At 48.5% G+C, this 13,091-nt stretch overlaps 1 protein-coding gene across 3 annotated transcripts in view; it reads left to right on the forward strand.

Moving 5' to 3' along the window:
• Positions 1-13,091, forward strand: part of IGSF21 (immunoglobin superfamily member 21) — an 81,952-nt gene that overhangs the window by 29,899 nt on the left and 38,962 nt on the right. For all 3 annotated transcript variants that reach the window (XM_068537742.1, XM_068537743.1, XM_068537741.1), the window contains exon 3: positions 10,070-10,188. In XM_068537742.1, the coding sequence (XP_068393843.1) occupies positions 10,070-10,188 (119 nt within the window). The remainder of the gene's footprint in view (positions 1-10,069; positions 10,189-13,091) is intronic.

Genomic DNA, 13,091 nt, shown 5'->3' on the forward strand with positions numbered 1-13,091 from the left:
TTGCTGAATTTTGGCAGAAGATGTGAGGCCACACACCCCTTTCTTCCCTCCATCCCTTCATCCTTCCCTCCCTTCCTCCTTTCTGGGTTTGGGGCCAGATCAAAGAGGGGCCTACAGTCACACTGAGTTTGGGCTTGATCCTCAAGTGTGTGGAAGCCACGGGGAGGTTTTAAATTGGAAAAGGACAGGCCAGATCCTCACTGTGAGAAGGTCACTCTGGCAGCAGGGTGGGGGAGGGGACAAACTGGAGGGCCTCGGGCAGGGAGACATGGCAAGAATGAAGACAAAAGTGGAGCAGTTCCAGACAGAGCAGAATCAGTAGAGTGGAGGGAAGGAACTGACCGCTGTGTCACCCGTCCTGCCAGCTCCCATCCCCTGAAAGAAGATTAGAAGAAAAGAGGGTCAGAGGCAAATGCCATGCAATCCCATAGCCCCTACCCTTCCTCCCCAACCTTTTTATCCACGTGGCCACACGATTCCCACAGGACTTGTTACCTGGGCTTGGAGCTCACCGCGGATTGAGAGGAGCATTTTAATAGTAGGAATAACGTAACGTAGAATGAGCTGCTTCTCAAGGAAGCACCCCCAAGCAGAGTGTGCAAAGGCAAAAAGCCATAAAAAGTGGAGACGTCCTCACTGTAGAAAACAGTTGAGCAACGTCTTAATGTTAAAATAAGCCCAGCCGTGCCACTCCTTGGTATGAACCCAAGAGAGATGAAAGCATACGTTCATACAAAGACTTGTCCGCATATGTTCATAGCAGCTTTGTTTGTAATAGTCAAATAGAGAGCAGCCCAAGCATCCATCAACAGGTCAGTGGATAGATAGGAGGGGGTGTATCCATGCAATGGGAGGCCACTCAACCTTAAAAAGGAATGAACTATTGATAAAGGCAACAACATGAATGAATCTCAAATAACAGTGACGAGTGAAAGAAACCAAACAAAAAATAGGACATGCTCCATGGTTCAATTTAAATGAAACCCTGAAAACGTGATCCTAGGAAACAGTGACAGAAAGTGAATCAATGGTTGCCTGGCATTGGGGGCAGAATGGGGGGATTACAAAAGGACACAAGGAAACTTTTGGGGGCGATATGTTCATTATCTTGATTGTGGCAATGGTTTCAGTGGTGTATACATATGGCAAAACCCATCGAGTGTGTAAACTTTATGCACAGTTTATTGTTTGTCAATCAGACCTCAATAAAGCTGTCAACAAATTTTTTGGTTAAAGGCAAGGATCCCAGGAGACATAGTATAGGGGCAAACTAACCTAACACATTGCACTACCCCTAAGCCATGGCAGGATGAGATCTGTGCTTATGATGACCTTGATCCAGGGTCAGCTTAACTAATGTTCAGCTGATTTCTCCCAGGAAGGAGGAGACATATATGTAGACTCAACTAAAAAAAAGACACCTTTATAGTGATGCCTGACGGTCCCCAACTTAACGATAGTTCGACTTAACGATGTTTCAACTTTACAATGGTGCAGAAGCGACATACATTCAGTAGAAACCGGGCTTCAGATTTTGAATTTTGGTCTTTTCCCGGGCTAACCATACGCAGTACCAGACTCTCTTATGATGCTGGGCAGGACAGCATGCTCCCAACCAGTCACAGGATCATGAGTGTAAACAACCGATACATTTACAACCATTCTGTACCCAGGTAACGATTCTGTTTTTCACTTTCAGTATAGTGTTCAACAAATTGCATGAGATATTCAACACTTTATTGTAAAATAGACTTTGTGTTAGATGATTTTACCCAACTATAGGCTAAGGGAAGTGTCCTGAGCACAGTTAAGGTAGGTGAGGCTAAGCTATGATATTCAGTAGGTTAGGTGTATTAAATGCATTTTCGACTTAGGATATTCTTAATTTTCAACTGGTTTATTAGGATGTAACCTCATTGTAAACTGAGGAAGATCACTATTGTTCTGTCTTCTTCCATGTTATGTACTCAACACCGTAAACATGGTAGACGTTTAATAGTTTGTTTTAAAAATTTAATACATTAATGGTGCAGGGGGAAAAAATCTGACAAGCGCTTACAGCATGCCAGGCTCTGCTCTAAGTGCATTTGCATGTCATTAATTTAGGTTTCAGGTCTCAGCAAAAGTCACTTACTGGATCATCTGATTTGCCAACAGTACAGGAAAAGTAACTCAGAGATCTGTTCCCTGTTTCATCCCAGCCCCACCCTCTGCCCCCAAGTCCACGATCTCCAGTCTGGGAGAATCTAGGACTCTTCCCAGTGGAAAGACAAAGTCAGGAAAGGAAAGATGATCAGAGGCTCTAGAGTCGTATCAGGTGTGGAGAATGTGAATACAACTGGCTCAGCAAACTCCAGGCATCAGAATTAAGGGGCCCACTGGAAGCTGGAAGAAGGGAATTTAGGAAAATAAAAGACCATCCCGTTTCTCCCAGCAGGGAGGAAACAGATGGCTCTCAAAACCTGGAGAGGTGGCAAGGCTCAAAACAGAAATATGCTCAAGAGCAGTGGAGGCAAATTCCGGTCCCAAGGAGCTCAAATTAATTTGCTGGGAAAGGAAGATCTGACTTACAGTGTGGGGGATGGCGGTGGGGTGCCAGAGACCTTTCACGGGCTCTGGCATACATCAGGCTTGGTTTCGAATCACAGCACCCACCTGCTCACTCTGTGACCTCCTCACATTCCCTCTTCTCTGGGTGCCTCAGTTTCTTCATCTATACAATGGGGATAATAATATTATTATTGCTATATAATACATACCAGAGAAGGTTTTATATACTGCATTATAATAGGGTGGTGTCAAGGATCCAGGGAGATAGGGTAAAATGCTTAGCACAATGCCTCTCGTTGTAAATCTCTATAAATATCAGCTCCTTCCGAAGGCTGTTATCCCACAAGGCAGATATCATAACACCCAGTTATCAGATGGAGAAACCGAAGCACAAAGAAGCCAAAGGGCCTTACCCAACCTCCCGCAGCTAGTCAGGTGCAGAGCCCAGACCAGAGCCCAGGGCACCTAACTCCTGGCCCTGGTAGCTTCTGCCACCCTCATTCATACAGTGAATATTCCCTGAGCACCTACCACGTGGCCAGGCTCGCCTTCAAGTAGCTCATATGCTTCTCTGGGAGGGAAGACAAAAGGGTACCAATGTAGCATGATATGGACAGGTAGGTGCTCCCAGACAGACTCAGCCCTGGGGAGGTGGAGAGGGACTCTGTCTGCACAGGGAGCAGCGGGCAGTCAGGGCAGTCTGCCTGGCAGAGGCAGCATCTGAATGTAAAGCCTTAGGACCACGATGTATCTAGTGATTCTAGTCCATTGGACTTTCAAGCCACATCATTTTGCACTAAGCCCTTGAAGTATCCCACGTAATCTTCTCAATTATCTGATGGGGAGGGATCATAAATGGGGAAAGTGAGACTCAAATGCTAGGCTTTGAAAGATGGCTAGAGGCTTGCTGTGTAGATAAGAAAGGAAAAGTGGTCCAAGCAGAGGGAACAGCCTGGGCAAGGAGGCACAGAGGCAGGAGACAAATCCTTGGCATCTCTGTGTCTACCCCTTCCCCCACCCCTAAGGCTCAGCACAGGGCGTGGTACGCAGTAGGTGTAAATACTTGTGCTGAATATGGACAGCCTACAGTCCTGGCCCTGGGCCTTGTGATGCCCCAGTGACCAGCTCTTGCCTGGCCTCACCTGAGCCACGGGGACAGCCAGTGGGGTCTCCGCTATCTCTGTGCCCAGCTTTTCAAAATCACAATTACTCGCCTGCCCTTCAGAACCACTGTCAGTGTTGGTAAACTCCAGCTGCTAAACTGCATTACGCTGAACTCGCCGGAAACCTTTGCCATTATTAATAGTTTATTGATTGCAGCCCATGGCTGATGAGAGCAGGACTCCTCACCCCCAGCCCCCTCGGGGCCCTGCTATCTGCGGAAGGCCTTCTAGCCAGCATGCAGATCAATGCCACTCAAATCTGGAGAAAGGGGGTCTCTGGGCCACTTAATCCACTTTAGAAGGATAACACTGAAGGCACAAGCTCAGATGAGGTGCTGAGAAGAGGCAGATTGGTCCAAATCAAAGCTGTGACTGGAAGCTCTTGGATCTGCAGACAAGAACCAGAATCTGCCTTGGGGCGGGGAAGGGGATGGGGGGCTGCATGGCTTGCAGCAGAGGGAGGCTCACACCATAGCCTCCTGGAAGGTCTCACCATCCACCCATTTAGCAACTATTGATTGAGTACCAACCATGATGGCAAGCACTGTGCAAGGCCCTGGGATACACTGGTAAGCCAGCTGGATGCAGACCTTGCCTTCATGGATTTTATTGTGCATGGTGTGGGGGAGGAGGACATTCGTGAGTTACAAACATGTCATTAAGTTACAATGTAGACAAGAACTGCTCAGGAGAGGCACTGCAGAGACCTGCTGTATCAGTCAGCTATGGATACATAACAAGCAGTCCCAAATGAGGATGGTTTAAAGCAATGTATTATAGCTCACGAGGTTGGGGTTGGCTAGGTTCAATCCCGAGTGTGGCCTTGGCTGGACCAGCTGGGCCAAGTGGGGCCTCCCTCCACTTGCTCTCAGCCTCCATCAGAGGCTTGTTCTCAGGACAGAGGCAGAGGGAGAGAGAGAGAGAATTCTTTTGAAACTTGGAATTTGCACACCATCACTTTCACCCCATGTTATTGGTCGAAGCAAGTCACAAGGCCAAGAATGGGGGAATAGACTCCACTTCTAGGTGAGAGGAACTATAAAGGCATTTTGCAAGATACAGGGAGGCTGTTAATCCAGGCCATCAATGCAGTCAATCTACCACAGACACCTAGTCCAGGTGGTCACTTTCTAAGTGACCTTTGTAACTTGAAGGATGTAGCCAGGGGAAGAAAATGCAATATTCTCAGGAAAACAGACTGCTGCAATCAAAAGTGCTGAATCAAAAAAGATCCTTGACTCAATTCACCTAGGACTGTCACCTATGAGGGATCCTGGATGGGATTCTGGAACAGAAAAAGGACATTAGTGGGAAAACTGGTGCAATTTGGATAAAGTCTGGAGTTGAGTTAATAGCGATGTATTAACACTGGTTCTTAGTCTGACAACAGTACTGTGATCTTGTAAGAGTTAACAATGGGGGAAATTGGGTGAGAGGTGTTTGGGGACTGTATTCTCTGTGCAGCTTTTCTGTAAATCTAAAATAATTTCATAATTAAAAGTTTCTTTTTGAAAAAAAGGAACTTGGCACATGGGAGGAATGGAAAGAATGCCATTGTCACTGGAGGATGGGGGAGCTGGGATATGGCAAGAACCAACTGTGCTGAGCCTTGTTGGCCCAGATAAGGATTCTGGTCTTTATTCAAAGAGCAGAGAGAAGCTTTTGAAGGGCCTTAGGTAGGGGAGTACCATTAATCCCATTTGCATTTGAAAAGATCTGGGTTCTACCTTGGTGCACAGATCAGGAGGGAGATTAGCAGGGGCAGAGAAACCAGTTAGCTATTCATCCCATATTCCAGGTGAGAAAAGATGTTGACAGTGGAGATACAGGGGAGAGGATGGTTCAGGACATAGTTAAGATGCAGAACATCCAGGACTTGGTCACTGACTGTGTTTGGGGAGTATAGAAATGGGAGATATCAAGGATGGTGCCCAAAGTGTGACTTGGACCTCTGGCGGAGAACAGGACCATTCGTGGAGGAAGAAACATCCGAGGCTGTAAAAACAGTCCTAAGCAAAAAGCCGCCTCCTTCATAAAGCACCAATCCAGATGTCCCCTGAGCTGTCTTCTATACCACCCGTATTGTGTCACCCAAACATACTGCTTGTGTTACTATCACCTGAACACGAGTGTAGTGATTGCCTAAACACATCAACTGTGTCCCTAGCACAGAAATACATCTTCTGCGTATATCACCCTATGTGGCGGTTACCTGTGCATTTCCACCTGTGTGTCAACCGTGTCGTTATTATCTGTAGCTGCCAGCTCCATGTGTCCCTCGAGCCTGTTTCTTTACAGAGCTGTCACCTGAGCATGTCACCTGTACACATGTCCCCGACGCAAGGCCTTTAAGAAAGTTGCCTCTATAACAGGCACCTATGAGTGTCACCTAAACATGTCACTCTAGATGACTGTCATTCAGCAACCCTGCCCAGTAGAGAGGCTATTTTTTTTCAGTCTAGCTGAGTTACAAACAAAGAAAATAGTTCCCAGAAGGGAGACAGTTCCCTGCTGCTTCCGCTCTCACAGTGTTCTTTTCTTCTGAGATGGGAGGCAGCATATTCCCCACAAAGTTTCCCTGATAAAAAGCTCCCCGTTCTTTAAGTCCTTTCGTGACAGTCGGTAGACCAGATGTCAGCCTCTGTGTATTCTATGGAAATGAAGGTGTTTGTTTATGCTAATGTGGGCTGGGCGATGGGAGGGAAGGAGGCTCTGTTAGATGGGCTGGCTTCCTCCATGAGACAGGGGGATGGAGAGAGAGGCTGGGCGCCCAGGTGTGTGCGTGTGGGCACGGAGGGTGGGGGACGTGGGGGACAGTGAGTCATAGGAAAAAGTAGCTGGAAGACAAAGATGGGGGTGGGGACAGCTGAAAGGAGAGGAGAGAGGAGTGACTCTGAGGTTAGATTGCTCAGTAGAAACAGATGGAGAGAGAGGCTTAGCTGAAGGAGAGGGAAATGTGTTAGCTATGGGGGTGGACGCGAAGAGCAGAATTGAAGGAACCCCCCTTCTTGGCGGCAGGGCTGGTACAGGCATCCAGGCATCCAGAGCCTGTGCTCTCAGCCAACGCCCTCTTCCTACACCGGGTTTCTGATAGGACTGCTGGGCCAGTTTGATGGGTAGAGCACCATGCTTGGCATTTACTAGGGTTCTATGAACATGAGCTTCTTCCCCCGGGTTTCTGCTGTGGCGTGAGAACCTCCAAGACCCAAACACAGAGACCCCACTTTCTTTAAGTTGTGGCCAGAATAGGCTCCCCTTCGGCTGCATGATGAGGCCCAGAGAAGGCTGGAACTTGCTGGAGGACACACAGATTTCCCTGGTGCAGCAGCAACATAGCTTCTGAACTCCAGGTCAAGGCTCTTCCCCTTCAAAGTGTCCAGATCTCACTTACCAGGAATCCCCTCTCCCTCATAGGGCATCACAGGATCCAGGAACAACAGGTAATGGTCCTGCGACCATTTTAATGTGACATTCCTGCTCGCAGAGGTCTTGCAGTAACATCGTCACATTTAATCCTCACTGCAGTCCTGCAAAGCATCAGCCCCATATTTTAGATAAGAAATGGAGGCTCAGAGACAGCATGGCTTACACAAGGTCACACAGCGTACCAACAGTGGGGGCAGGATTTGAACTTGGCTCTCTCTAACCCAATGTCAGAGAGGAGTGAGGAAAGAGCTGCCCCGGTGACACTCCCATGGGGAGAGAGAACAACAAACCAACTCATTTTATCGTGGTCTGACCCTGTAGACCCTGTAGAAGGATCTAGAACAGAAATCGTCAAACTACAGCCTGTAGCCTGTAAACCAAGAATTTTTTTACATTTTTAAATGGTTAGAAAAAAATGAAGAAACAGAATAAGATTTCATGGCACATGAAATTGTATGAATGCAAGATTTGATGATTATAAATAAAGTTTTATTGGAACACAGCCACGCTGGTTCACTTACTAAGGGTGGCTGCTTTTGCTCTACAAGAGCAAAGTTGAGTAGTTGTGACAGAGACTGTAAAAACAACACAGCCTAAAATATTTACTCTTTATTTTTACTTTTTTTTTTTTTTTTAAGATTTTTTTATGTGGACCATTTTTAAAGTCTTTACTGAATTTGATACAATATTGCTTCTTTTTTTTGTTTTGTTCTGTTTCTTTCTGTTTTGGTTTTTTGGCCGCGAGGCATGTGGGATCTTAGCTCCCCAACCAGGGGTCGAACCCACACCCCCTGCATTGGAAGGTGAAGTCTTAACCACTGGACTGCCAGGGAAGTCCCAATAGTTTACTCTTTAGAGGGCATGTCTGGAAGAAGGTTTGAGGCAGCGTCTCCTGTCCTCGTGGGTCGACTCCTCTGAGAAGGCCTCTTGACCACCTCGGGCAGAACCAGCTGCTACCCGCTCACTCTACGCATGGATAAGCTCACCCTTTCCCATGGGATCTGGTTTTTTTTTTAATGAAACATAGTTGATTTACAATGTTGTGTTAGTTTCAGGTGTACAGCAAAGTGATTCACTTTTATATATATATATCTATATATATTTATATACAGATATTCTTTTTCAGATTCTTTTCCATTTTAGGTTATTACAAGATATTGAATATAGTTCCCTGTGCTATACAGTAGGTCCTTGTTGGTAATCTATTTTATATATAGAAGTGTATATATGTTAATCCCAAACTCCTAATTAATCCCTCCCCCCACCTTTCCTCTTGGGTAACCATAAATTTGTTTTCTGTGTGAGTCTATTTCTGTTTTGTAAATACGTTCATTTGTGTATTATTTTTTAGATTCCACATATAAGCAATACCATATGATATTTGACTTCATCTTACTTCACTTAGTGTGATAATCTCTAGGTCCATCCATGTTGCTGCAAATGGCATTATTTCTTTTTTATGGCTGAGTAATATTCCATTGTGTGTGTGTGTGTGTGTGTATGTATATATATATATATATGACATTTTCTTCTTTATTTTTTTTAACATCTTTATTGGAGTATAATTGCTTTACAATGGTGTGTTAGTTTCTGCTTTATAACAAAGTGAATCAGCTATACATATACATATATCCCCATATCTCTTCCCTCTTGCGTCTCCCTCCCTATCCCACCCCTCTAGGTGGTCACAAAACACCGAGCTGATCTCCCTGTGCTATGCGGCTGCTTCCCACTAGCTATCTATTTTACATTTGGTAGTGTGTATATGTCCATGCCACTCTCTCACTTTGTCCCAGCTTACCCTTCCCCTTTCCCGTATCCTCAAGTCCATTCTCTAGTAGGTCTGCATCTTTATTCCCGTCTTGCCCCTAGGTTCTTCGTGACCATTTTTTTGTTTGTTTTTTAGATTCCATATATATGTGTTAGCATACGGTATTTGTTTTTCTCTTTCTGACTTACTTCACTCTATATGACAGACTCTAGGTCCATCCATCTCACTACAAATAACTCAATTTCATTTCTTTTTATGGCTGAGTAATATTCCATTGCATATATGTGCCACATCTTCTTTATCCGTTCATCTGTTGATGGACATTTAGGCTGTTTCCATGTCTTGGCTATTATGAATAGTGCTGCTATGAATATTGGGGTGCGTGTATCTTTTTGAATTATATTTCTCTCTGGATATATGCCCAGGGCTGTGTTTGCTGGATCATATGGCAACTCTATTTTTACTTTTTTCAGGAACCTCCATCCTGTTCTCCATAGTCCCATGGGATTTGGGGCATTGATCAGCTTCCCTGCCTCTTTGTCCATTGGGATGGGGGGCGGTCCTTGGAGACAAGAATTTTACTGTGTTTCTTCTCAAGTTTCCAGGGCCATGCATAAAGTGATAGCATGGCAGTGTGGAGAGAGGAGTTCAGATTCCCATCCTTCCTCTTAATAGCCATATTGCGGGGGGTGGGCAATTACATCCCCCCTGGAGTCTCAGTTTCCATGTTTATGAAATGGGAAGAGCGATTCCTGTGGGGGGGCAGCTGTGAGGAATGAGTGAGCTGATGGACTAGGTGACAGTTTTGAGCCTGAACCACATGACAGGCGCCTCAGTCCATGTCATCCTCAGGGGCCCCTAGGAGTGGGCACGTCACCATCCCTGGTCCAGCAGCTGAAAGGAGCACAGATTTTACTCTAGTTGAACACACAGCCCACACCTTCATCCTCTGAAGCATCGGGCACAGGGCCTGGCATACAGTCGGTGTTCCATAAATGTTTCTTCTCCACCCAGCACAGCATGTGGGCATTGGATGGTGGGTCCAGGAGCGTTGCTGAGAGAAGGCTGGATGGTGGGGCTTTGGGGTTGGTTTACTGCAGTGCTGTGACTGCCAGCCCCAGACAACGGACCCTCATCCTGCTCCTCTGCCTCCCCGCAGGCTGCCCGAGGTCCGCATCTCTGACAACGGTCCTTACGAGTGCCACGTGGGCATCTACGACCGCGCTACGAGGGAGAAGGTGGTCCTGGCATCAGGCAACATCTTCCTCAACGTCATGGGTGAGTGCAGGGCTCTTGGCACTGGCGTCACTGTGTGCGTGCACGTGTGCCTGTGTGTGTGTGTGTGTGTGTGTGCGCGCGTACCCACGCACACAGAGGGGCTGTCCTGGGAACCACCTGCCAAAATGCCTGCTGTGCTGGCAGTGGACCCTCTTCTCTCCCACCCTTGCCCTCGAGGGCAGGAGGCCAGCCATGCTGAGGTGTGACCGATGTGGCCTCTCAGGAACCCCTTCTCCTACCGGCACTGACACCCAGACCTGAGGAAGGCAGGGCTGTGCCTCATCCCTGCAGCCTCATGGACCAGGCACTTTGAAGGGGCTCCGACATGTTGATTGGAATGAATGAGGGACACTGAGACTTCCTGAGGGGCGGCAGCCTGCCGCAGCCTCTGGGCCTCAGTTTCCCCTTCTGTAAGATGGGGGTGGGATGCAGGCCTAGTGGATCACTCATGGATCTCCTAGCCCCAGGCTCTGCGACCTGGTGAGGTCACGGGGAGAAAACACTGAGTTGTATGGGCACCTTTCCCAGGTGAAAGCCAGGAGCCACGTTCATGGAAACACCTGTAGCAAAGTGCAGTGGCGGTGGGCACTCCCCCGGCGGGAGGACAATCCAGGAGCCTCCAGGGTGGGGGAGGGGGTTGAGACAGCATCTCAGTGGTGATGCATACCTACTGCAGAGAGAACGTTCCCTCCCTGTGCCTCCCAAGCCTTTTCCAGGACATTGAAGCATCAGGGGACAAGTTAGAAAGCGTGCTGGACTGGATGTCAGGGTTCCTGGGTTCCCACCCTGTGTCTGTGCCTCCATTTCTACATCTGTAAAATGGGGATAAGAATACTAGTGCCTGTCTCTGGCTGGCTGTGTCCCCTACCCAGCCCCGGTTTCCCCACTTGTAAAACAAGGCCTTTCTCCACGTGGTCTCAGAAGCCCCTTCCAACGCTGACGTTCTTGCCGGGCACAATCTTGGGTTCTGGGTCAGCTCTGCTCCCAGGATTCTAGGCACTTGGCCTTGACTCCGGACTCTGTGTTCCCTGATTTTCTTATCAAGTGATATTTATCAGGGAAACAAAGCTTGCCATACTCGGGCAGTCAGTGAAAGCATAAAGGACTCGTGGAAGCCACTGCTTCTGGGGAAATGGAAAACCTCCAAAGGCCCAACCTCCAGAGGGACATTGAATCCTGTAGAAGCAGCAGCACGCGGTGTGTTCTGGCTTCCTGGGGGACAGGCCATGGCCAGGAGGTGGCAGTGCCAGGAAAACCTCCCCTCTTGCAGTCGCCCGCCCACGGAACGGCTTCTGTAATACTTGGGCAAGGAGTGTTCTTGGTAACCAGCCCTAGGCTGGTCACACCAGGGAGGCCGGTGCAGATGAAACTCGGTTTGCTCCATCAAGGGGCTCCCAGTCTGATGAGGGATGTGTACTCAATTGTTTATTCATCAGATATTTATTGAGCACCTACCACGTGCCAGGAAATGGCCATATACTTTCAATAGGAAACATCTTTGTCCTTGGGAGTTTGCATCCAGTGCATGAGACAAGCATAAAACACATGTGCAGATGGGTAAGTGAGGTGATTATGGAGAGTGACAAATACTGGGAAGAAAATCACGCAGGGTAATGAATGGGTCACGAGTGACTACAGGGGAGGTGGCAGCCAGTTTAGGGAGGGGGCTCAGGGAAGGCCCCTGGAGGCCACGGGGTTAGGTGCTTTCCGGACCTTATGTCATTTAGTCCTCAAAGCCAACCCAAGAGGAGGTACTAGTACTATTATCCCTATTTTGCAAACATAGATATAGAGGCACAGAGAAAGCAAGCAACTTGCTTGAAGTCACACAGCAAGGATCACAAAACCTTCCCGTGAGACCAGGCTGCTTAGTGTTGAGGACAGAACCCAGGTGTCTTGACTCCTGGGCCAGCTCTGTTGCACTGATGGAGGCAGCGTGGATGGTCCAGCTGAGGATTTGCTCTCTGGTGCCTGCGAGCAAGGCCGGAGTCCTCAGAGCCACCTCGGCTACGAGGTTCATGCCCCTCACCCATTCACAAAAGGCTCCTGAGCAGGTGACTGTCCCTCTGTGGCCTCGGTTTCCTCATCCGTACAATGAGGTGGTAGAACCAGATAACCCTAAACCGCCTCTGCTAGTTCCAGCTGAGGCACAAAGAGGTCTTGTGGGGCTAGCCCGGCTTGCACAGCTGGCCTGACACTCCCAGCTGAAGAAGGTGCTGTGCTCCCGGTAGGCTCCGGGGAGCAAGGGACTTTGTACTTCTGGGCTCCTCCCAGAGGGAGGTGGCAGTCAATCCAGGGATGGGGCAGACAGCTCCCGGGATCCCACTTACTGAGCAGGAGGCTGAGACTACCAGGAGGGACCAGGGGTCCCACCCTCACCCGCCCCAGTGCCCCCAGGAAGGCTCTGACCCCTAGAAGTTCAGCGCATCCCGGGATGGGACTCTCCCTGGAATAGCGACCCCCCCATCTCAGTCAATCCTCTGACTGTCCCCAGTGCTCAGAGGTCACCGAGCTTGTCACTGGTCCCTACAGCCTAGCTGTCCCCTGATGGGTCAAGTCCACCGGTGCTTGCCACGCGGGCAGGACCTGATGCCTTGCCCCACCACGGCATGTGCCTGACAGTGCATGAGCTTCCAGCTTCATGCGCGTTTTCCGACAGAATCCTGGCGACAGCCTGTGAGCTGGGAGATGTTATAATCCCTGTCATATGAGGGGAAATGACTTGCCTAGGGTCATAACAGCCATCTGAGGCCAAAGCCCGTGGTCTAAACCAGTGGTTCACAAACTTGAATGAGCGTCAGAATTGCCTGGAGGGCTTGTGAAGATACAGATTGCTGGGTCCCACCCCCAAAGCTCCTAACTCAGCAGATCTGGGGCGGGGCCCAGGAATCTGCATTTCTCAC

Source organism: Eschrichtius robustus, chromosome 3 (genome assembly GCF_028021215.1).
Source record: "Eschrichtius robustus isolate mEscRob2 chromosome 3, mEscRob2.pri, whole genome shotgun sequence".
NCBI classification, from domain to species: domain Eukaryota; kingdom Metazoa; phylum Chordata; class Mammalia; order Artiodactyla; family Eschrichtiidae; genus Eschrichtius; species Eschrichtius robustus.